Below are 10,355 nucleotides of genomic sequence, written 5' to 3'. Positions count from 1 at the left end.
TATTTTATTGTATGAATTTTAAAATTTTCTCATCAAATTGTAATAAAAATATTACTAGTAAACTTTGTATATTAAAGAAACACAAACATGAATCTACAATGCATGCAAATTGTAGTGACTCGAACAATATACAAAGTACATCGATCGTAACTGTTGTTAAGTTGTGTTGAATAAAATGAAGAAAAAAAAAGAAATAAGTGTAAGAAACGAGATGAAAAAAGTTCAGATAAATGTGAGATCTTTACTGTACCTGGGAGGATTTCAACTCTGGGTGTATCTCTGGGAGTGTGCAAGCTTTTATGCTCATTCATTTATATGAACTTTTTATTATTTGAAATGCTTTTATCCTTGTAGAGTCACCAGTCTTTATGTAGTTACAATGAAATGTGTATTTAAATAATGTAAGAAATTGAAAATTATAAATATACGAATTTTGATTGAAATTGAGTTAAAAAATAGCATTGAATTACTAGAACTTTGGATTACTTTAACTTTAACTCAATTTTAATAAACTACAATCAATCATGCATATAGTTTTATAAACAATCTGTAGCAAATAATTAATTTTAAAAAAAGTATGTTTGGAATAATTTTTGGTTTAGCTATAATTAAATAATTTACTTAATATTCTTAATTATTAGATAAATGCAATTAAGACAATTTAACAAAGTATTTGTAAATCTTAAGATGTTTCCTATAAAACAGCTATTAAGTTTATAGATCTTATATTTAGTCTATTTTGTAAAAATAAATGTACTTCATGAACTTCTTTATGAATATGTCTTATAATATTATTATTTCATGCCAAAGACCTCACATGTTACTGGTCAAATAGATAACGTGTATTCGGTAATGCTTCGCGTGCAGAGGCAGAATTTTCACAAAGATTAGATGGATCCAGCGAATAATGATGCATTTACTTTTTGTTTGTCCATAACCCCCCCAGATCTTAATCTGCAATTTCCTAAGCAACTTCCCGGAAACATGAAGTGCATTCTCTCATGCAAGCAAAATACTCAACAATGAACATCGTATCGGTCAAAGTAATCAATGTTTCGTACATCCCATCATATTCCAAACATAATTTTAAATATATGCGACATGCTTACACATTTAATAAATCGCATGCAAATCTTCCATTCAACGAACCAACAAAAAAAAAAACCAACATGTGTCTGTCAAGTAAAGTAAATCNNNTTTTGTTGTGTGTGAGTGTTTTCATTTGTACGTAATTTATTCTAGCAGCGTGCAACCAACATGTACGTATTGCAGGCGTAGGCTCTATTCAGCTTTTCATATTTATAAGCATAAATATGTTCCAAATGTAGGTAGCAACTAATTCCTGTCGCTCTATCTATACACAAATTATTTTCATTTTTTTTTTTTAAATTATTATTAATTATTTTTTGTAACATTTTCTCTCTTTTACTTCTTAATTTTATTATCATCACTGCAAATGATAAACAACACGGATAACGATCAGTCTGTTCATTCGAATGCTTACTTTTGTGCGGACTGCATCAAACTATCGATTTCATTTTCCGCGTATTCGTCATCCGAAATTATACCGTCGTCTGCAACAAACAAGATTACAATACAATTAGAAATATTAACAAAAATAACTGTTAGTTTATAACATTTTTGAAAAGTGATTTTATATTGTTATGAACAGAAGTTCCAGAGTCAAAATAAAAGCTTTGCAATTTCAAAATTTTGTTAAAAAAAGGACATTTGTTGATGGAAAACTTTGACTTTTCCATCTCAAAAGTTTGTCTGTTCTATAACGAATATATAGAACAATTTTACTTATTTTTTTGATAAAAATGCATGAAAGTTAATGTTATTATTAGTACATGAAAATTATGCCTTTTTTTTATTATGATAATCGTATAATAATTACAATTTTTAGGAATATTAAACACAATAACATTGAATTAGTATAGGCCACTTTATATACAGCAACAAAACATGTTACAATATATTAGACCAGTGTTCTTCAACTTATGATCGTCACAGACAATTTCTACCATACCGCTGCTACGTGATAAAGCTCTAATTTTCCGGACTGATTGAAACCGGACTAATTGAGGACTTTAATGCAATAACATATAATTATATTGAAGTTTTATTTCGAAAGGATCCATGAATTAAAAAATAAAATGCATGTAAAACGTGTGTATTTGAGGTCAATCCAATGAAACTCTATCACTGACCCAACGATTATTGTATAAGTTCAGAAGATGAGTTTACACATAAATGTATATACCAAACACATTAATTAACGATAATTATGCACGGGCATGGACTGTGTTTGTTTGCTGCGTAGTAACAGCTTGCATTCGCCGTGGAATAATCCAAAATATTTAGCTCAACCCTTTTACTAAAACGTACACAATTTGCATACGGCAATTAAATTAAATTTCGTTATTTTAAGCTCTATCTGTAGATGGAATAAAAAGCGTCTCTACGTGTGGATTATGTTCATTTCCATTTCTTTCCATAAAAGCTCTTGACGAATTTATGATCACATCACGTATTGTAATTAGTTTATGCTCCCCTCGAGTCTACTGTAGTTCAAATTGAGCGTAGATTCAATAAAAAAAAGTTAGTGACACATTCAGCTACATCTTTCCGCTATTTATGCCAAGATGTGAATGTATTTTTAATAATTTATTTAAAATATCTAAATATGTTAACCATTTTGTCACAAAACCTCATAATATAGAAGCATTTGTACAATTAAGAATGAAGAGAACAAAAATAACTCAATATAGTGATTGATTGCAATTCACGTTGACTTATAGCATATCATTTTACATAAAATCGATGGACTTTGTCCTAAATATAGATAGTAATTTATACAACAATACTTTCATGTTCGTTAAAATGCAATAATAATAATAATCCATTTGTGGATCAATGCTAATGTTCCATTATAATGTTACTGTCAATGTATAAACCATTAAGTATTTTAGTTACTATTAAATTAAATTATCAAAAAAGTACTGATTATTTACTTATGACATACAATAATAAATATTGGTTCTAGAAACTACGCGTATGTTATACCTATCATAAGTTGGCAAGAAGCAGCAGAAACAGAGGTTTATAGCGAGTGTACTCATCTTGTTCTAGTTATAAAGCAATTAGTAAACCTCGAGTATAATCCAATCAAAACCTAATATGATTTTAATTGTCTCCTAATCTAGATTATATATATATAACAGTATCAAACAATATATTTCTTGTGTAATTGAACTAATTACTTTGCTTGTGCAATCCTTTCTTTCCTTTAGTTCGTAATTATCTCTATTTTTATCGTAATGGAACCGTAAAATAAAGCCAATCCTGCTCACGTCTTTTCTTTCCCTTTTGTAAGACTAAGGGATAATAGAGATTGCCTGATAATATCCAACAAAATGATTCCGCTTCTGCTCTATATCTTCACTCATCTCATTCATATTGTAGACGATTTTACAATTGTAAAGAAAGAACTATTGTTAGTGAAAAGATTCCATTTGGACATTTCAAGTATTTGTAATGTTTTATATTTGTTTCACATCTAAATTATCATCATTCATTTAATCCATTATATTATTCTAATGTGCGCAGTAATAAAACTTTGTAATCTATTCGCTTTACTAGAGTGCTTTTCTATTTGTTTCAAACTTCTAAAGTGTATTAGTCTTTTGAAATGTAAGAAAATAACAACACAGAAATAAAAATCGTTATTTTACATCATTGACATCAGTTTGTTTGTAAAAAATATTAACGATAATTATGCAATTATGTTTCCAGAGGTAAACATATTGTAGTTAGACGTGAATAAGCACTTAAAGAAAATAATTTCTTCCTAAATCAGAATTATTTTCAGTAATAAATTGAAAACGTATTCAATGTCACTAAAGCATATTTGGTAGTTAACATTTATTTAGCAGAAAATTCATTAATTTTGACTCAATTTTCTTTTTCAATTTTCAAAGTTTTCGAATTTTATCAAAATTTCCAAAACTTATTGATTAAAACATTCCGGTAACTTCATTTACAATTCCAATGATATAATTTTATTCCATTGAAGCATTTCTTAGTTATTTCTAAGAAATTGATCATTTCGTTAAAAATATATGGAATTTGAAAAAATTGGAATTGAAAAAAAATTATATATTGTATATTTAAATTAGAATGAAAGCTCATTTGAACTTGAAGCCATTAGCATATATTAAAAGCCCATCGTTCAATTATGCAGTGCAGAAAAAGGCCTGTAGCTTTTAACACGATTATGTAATGTGGAGCAAGCATGTCATCTGCTAATTAAAATGTCACCGGGTGACTTTCTTGTCCGATCTGGGATGAATTCCAAATGAAGCCCCCTAATAATGTATTGGATCCATCCATATTGACGCAGACATCTTAAACAGCTTAATTGGAAACATGAAAGCATCCCCGATTCACTTATACAAATTGCATTAGCGACGACGACCGAAGAACAAACTAACTTATGAAACCATCGACATCTTCATCTCGATATTATTTCGTGCAAGATGCACGTAGACACGTCAGCACATTGTCGAGGGGATGTCACTTGGACGTGGTGACATTTTGTAATAATGCACTTTGGTCTTGATTACAGTTTCCATTCGCTCACGTAGGGAAATGTGTGCGAAATTTCGAGTCGAGCCAGCCGAAAGTATTTAGACTATGCGCGTTTTAATTAAAGCCTGTAATGGAAGTTAATTACAAATACTAACACATATCCACAATATTCCCAGGGATTACATTCGCTTGGGACTTTAATCTAATTATATACGATATTAAATTGCAGCCAGATAGATTCGTATGGCTTTGATGTTTCAAATGCGATACAAATATTTTAATTCCAAACACACACAGTATAAACATATTTAATCATTATGTTAAAAATATACGCTTAATTATTTTAAAACGGTTTTCAAACCGTTTATGCAGTAAAAACAGTAATTTATAAAAGATTTTCTTTACATAATCAATACATAATGCATTAAACTTAATTCATGAATAATAATATTGATGTTAAATTAAAGCAATACCTCGCATAGTCCGGATAATCGGTACCACCTGTTCCGACTGTTTAAAACCGGACTAATCCAGGACATTACGCATAAAACTTGTATTTTGTTAACTAATAGTTATAATTAAATTTTATCACAATATATGAAATATTTTATGTATATATGAACTCATGAAAAGTTAATTAATGAAGAATAAAACTTAATGTCTTTTTTTAATGATAAAAGAAACGTTAATAATATAAAATGTAAGCTATTAAATGTACGTTTTTTTATGAAAATTAATGTCTGAGATTAACCCGTGGAACAATATTATGTAGAACGTTGGAAGTAAATTCGCACTAATTTTAATTAAACGTGCAAAAGAATTACGAAGATCCATAAATGCAGGACGAACCATTTACTAAACAAGACAGAGAAATCCTTCTAAGCTCCGTACAGATTTATTCCTCGAATTGCGTCGTGAAACCGAGCAGTCTAATTCCGGAATTCTCGTTTAACTGAAAACATTCCAGTTTTTATGGATTTCAAAAGCAATTAATAAGGTTTTAAACATATAATTTATGTTCTTTTTTTAAAGAAATATATACAATGTTTTGTATAATTAAATCTATACAGTTGTAAAATCTTTCCGATATAAATTATTACCATTTAAGATCAAAATAAAATAAATTAGTAGTAGATTTTGAAATTGCCGATAAAAAGAATATAAAGAAATGTGTTTTTCTTTAGTGAAAATTATCCTGATTTAGTGTTTCAATTTCATTGCTAATGTAGATAAATCCTATTTAATAATTTGGAGCTTATAATTAATCAAAGTTTGATGTTAATCGTAATGGCATAAACATGTTCCATTTGCAAACTCATTTCACTGCAGAATAATTGAAATGTTTCAGCCTACGTGTGATGCTTATTAAATAGATATTTAACATCGCTCACATAATGGTATTTCGATCATCTGTGACGTCAATGATTTGAATCGATAACAGCGTAGATAGTGTGCATATTATGTTGATCTATTTGTTGTATGTTCTATGTTTTTATGAAGCGCGTCCCCCTCCTCTCTTATCGACATGTCCTCGAGCGAAACAAATTGTGTAATAAAAGCATTTTAAAAAATGAGACATCCTTGTTTTTTTTTGTATTCATACAGACCGTTAATTGTACTTTTGATAAAAACATCACACAGCTGTTCATTACATTGTTCTTTTTAACCAAAAACAATACAATATGTAACAATCTACGGCATCTACCCATAATGCAGTCAATTCTCTTTTAGAGCAGTTTTTTATGTGGTTTTAAAGTTCTCGATTTCAAACAATACCCGTACTATGTGAATCTTAAATGCATACAGAGTAATGTATCATCGTTTTATTTAGTATAACAATTATTTTTCATAATTATAAAAACACAATCTTTTGATGATAATTTTTCGTTTAAAAAAAATAATAAAAATGCTTAAGATTTAATGATCAATAATATCTATGATCGGTTGTTTCTATGCTAATTGACAATAAATCAAGATATCATTGAAAAGTTTGTTTTATGAATAACAGAATTGTCAATTGTTTACTTATACAATTACCTGTCCAAATTCTTGAGACTTGATTTAATTTTCGATGTATATTGTAACGAAATATTTAACAATTTTGACAATAATACGAAATATGAGAAAATTTTGTTAAAATTATTCTAATCTTCATTACTTTTATATAATTACTTTGATCAATTCTCGAATGTCAATTTGAAGAATGATGATAATTCAAATATTGAACGAAAATATGCAATGTTCACAGTTCTAAATTATTTACGTAAATAAAGTACGTAAGTAGTTTGCAAAAAATTGTTATTATTACTTTGTTTAAATGCAGAAATTTAATGGATAAAGACTAATAAGCAAGTGGGCTTCTATATGGAATCGCTTTCAGGTTGGATCAATGCAACTAACTTCGAATTACGTGGCAAACTTCACTAATTAACAAGCGGCGCTTGTTATCGAAATTGCATAACTACTCTAGCAACTGAACGCTTTTCGCCCATTATAATTGTTTTGAAATACAAAGTTTTAACTTCAAACAAAATTTACGTAAATTCTGGATGTTTAGATTTGTAATGAATTGAACAAATTGATAATTGCTTCCACCGTATTGTTTTCTTACGTTCTTTTTAGACAAACATTTCCTTATTGTTTGTATTGAATTGTTTTTTCAGCGTATAATATGTTTGCTTCCAATACGGGTAAAACGATAGGCTGAAGTAGTTGAGGGATGATGGAGGAGGAAGAACAAATGAGAAGGGAAGGCTAGAAGCAGAGCAAATTTGCCCAGTACACATCATGAACCACTTTTATTAGGTTCAATTTACTTCGTAACCTTATCTTGTAGGACAGGAGACCCCGCAGCGGTTAGACGTCGAGTTGACCATTTATTTCGCAGCTGCCAACTTTCGTCCTTCCCCAATCCAATCTGCATAAACCAAATATTTGCAATACTCATTTCCTCATTAATGACCCTTAGTGAAGCCAACCCCATTTAGATTAACATCAGACGGGAGAATTAAAAACGCAACATTAATTAATTCTTCATTTATCTCTACCGAATTAAACAAAATTTCAATTCTTCTCTTTTAATTAGAACAAAACCAATTTAAATATTTGTTAAAATACATTTTTTTTTTCGTTCTACAGTCTGTAGCCCTTTGTATGGTTAAGTGATTAATTTTTATACATCTGTACAGAATAAAAATAATTTTGTTAATTGTTCAATTACTCACGAAAATAAAGTTTTAAAAATATGAAAAAGTTAATATGAATCATTTTTGTTTAAAAATTACGAACCTACAATTATTAATTAAACCAATAATAAATAACACTTTTACAATATCCTAAAACGAAATATTTTTTATGAAAAACACAAATTTAATAACTAAAAGATTGCAATAAATCATGTGTATTATTATCTTGATTTCAGCAAGAATTTATTGTAAAAGATACAAGTAAATAATTTGTTTGTAACTATTTGGATATTGTGCAAACATATGTTTAATATTAAAGCGTTTGTTGTACAATAATATCTATGTAAGAAAGGAAATATAGTCTTTGTTATATGCGAAGTTAATTGGAGCCAGTTTATGTGACAATATTGTTCGCTCAATTATGCGAAGCCTCTAAACTCGCACAGAAAAGGGAACACAGATAATGAAATAAAGAAGGACAAGCGAAGAAAAGTAGAATAAACATGTTAAAAAAGAAACGTGAATGCATTTCGAAATGCGCACAATTAATAAAACATATCAAAAAAATAAACATCTGTTGAATCAGGGAAAGAGATATAATATTATAGGTATAGAATGAAATCGCACTTACCCTCATCTAAGTAAGGTTCAGACGGAGAACAGTTAGTATAGTCGGTTAAAGCAAGAATAAGACAACCGATAAGAAGGAACCAAGAGGACTTCATGTTAAGCAGGAAGTAAATGAAGAACAAAATCAAATAACCAAAGAGAGTGCAACCAATCTTACGACGCAGAGTGATCGTCGGGAGTTGTTACAAGCGGTGTCGGTTACCGCGTACAAGTGAGAGTCGCGACGCCTCCAGAGCCGTTATAAACACCGTCGGGGAGGCGGATGCGCGGCCCCTCCCTTCTGAAGACATGCGTAGGACTCGGACAATCCACGAGCCCTTAACAATTTTTTTTTTATTGCTTTTACATACCGAAATCAAATTCCCAAGTCAATGTTATTTCTCCAGATTAAAATTTTAAATTTTACATATTCGAAAGCACCATTATTTGTAATAGCAAGAAACTTCTAATTCCAAGACAGTTGTTTTTGAGATCTGAAAGTTGACGTTTATCATTGTTTTATACTTTTTATATCAATTTTTGAGGTACACCCAACTCTCCAGAATTGAATTTCTCATATCAATGTAAGTTTTAGAATTAAATCATTCTATAAATATTACTGAAGACTCAAATCCAGAGTGGAATTTTTCAATTTCATAACACAGATGACAGATGTCAATGTCAAATAATAATAATAATAATATTTGACAGATGTCAAATTGAATCCAATTTACTTATTTATTTTTTTATAACAAAAATAGATTATATGAATGATAATTTGTATACTGCATACTAACAATAATTCAATTAATTTAAAGTATACTTGTTAATTTAAATTAAGGAACAACTTTAATCCAAATTAACGGAATCATTAAATTAGTTGGCGGAAGCGCCGGGTATAATACAGAAATTATTTTGTTTTAATATACTAAAATTGCACTTGAAATAAAGATTAGTTAGAACTATAAGTCCGATGTAAAAGTTCAGTTAAATTCCATTAATTATTGAATAAAGTGCTATTAATTATTATTATAATAAGAAATAAGCTGTATTAGAGCTGATGTTAGATAAAACAGAAATCGTTATTGAAATTAACATCTCATTTAAAATTTTACATTAAAGAATATTACAAATTCATTATAAGTTATGCGTCTTTATAAAATCCTTAGAAGAAGATGAAGAAAAAAAAATATATATAAATCGTAATACGAGATTTATTCCCGAGACGTTCAATCATATTTCATTTTATTCCCCGTAGAGCCAATCCCAATCCGAAATTGGCGCATAAAGTACAAGCTTCGAATTTAACACATATAAAATTATAAGGAGCACGCATTTCAATGTATAATTAACTTTGGCGTTTTTTCTTTTATTTGTACGCTTCTTCGGAAGAGTTCGAAAAACAAGAATATAAAAAAAAGGAGACAATTCGAAGGCCAGTAGGATCTGGACTTGATAGGTTTTAAGTGGTAATTGCTATGGGACTAATTAAATTTCAAATTCAGAACTGGAAATGATAAAAGGCCGCACAAATTAAGATGACATTCTCATGTAAGACAAGACCTACCAATTTGTCGAAGGGGCGAAAGGATGAAGAGACATACGTAATTGTCTTTTTTTAATTAACTTTTTGTGAGATTAAACAATCAAATAGAATATGTATGGTGTTTTTTACATTTTTCTTTTATTATCAATAAGGTTTACAGTATTTTGATAACTATTGTTATTTATAATAAGAATAAACAAAATTTGTATTTATATATGATATCGAATGATCCATAACTTAACCTAATATTTAAGTTACGAATAACCTAACCTATTATACCGCTATTTTTTTATAAAACAATGCTTAACTATTGTATTAACTAAATCATATTCTATTCATTTGTTTTTGTATTATTTATCCATATAGTAGGCATTAAGTATAAATGTGAAACATTAATGAGATATCATATTTTATAGATAAAT

General features: G+C 28.8%; 1 protein-coding gene across 2 annotated transcripts in view; it reads right to left on the bottom strand.

The window, feature by feature from the left end:
• LOC108565102 overlaps positions 1-8,638 on the bottom strand; it is a 9,207-nt gene extending 569 nt beyond the window's left edge. The window contains exons 1-2 of one of the 2 annotated variants that reach the window (XM_017924394.1): positions 8,410-8,638; positions 1,505-1,574 (exon numbers count right to left, since the gene is read on the bottom strand). In XM_017924394.1, coding sequence (XP_017779883.1) covers positions 1,505-1,574; positions 8,410-8,503 — 164 coding nt within the window. In that variant the 5' untranslated portion in view covers positions 8,504-8,638. The remainder of the gene's footprint in view (positions 1-1,504; positions 1,575-8,409) is intronic. The other variant, XM_017924395.1, reaches the window with a different exon arrangement.
• Positions 8,639-10,355: the final 1,717 nt, after the last annotated feature.

This window comes from Nicrophorus vespilloides, unplaced genomic scaffold (assembly GCF_001412225.1).
Source record: "Nicrophorus vespilloides isolate i.1.1-1 unplaced genomic scaffold, Nicve_v1.0, whole genome shotgun sequence".
NCBI lineage: Eukaryota > Metazoa > Arthropoda > Insecta > Coleoptera > Silphidae > Nicrophorus > Nicrophorus vespilloides.
This window is presented reverse-complemented; position numbering and strand designations above follow the sequence as displayed.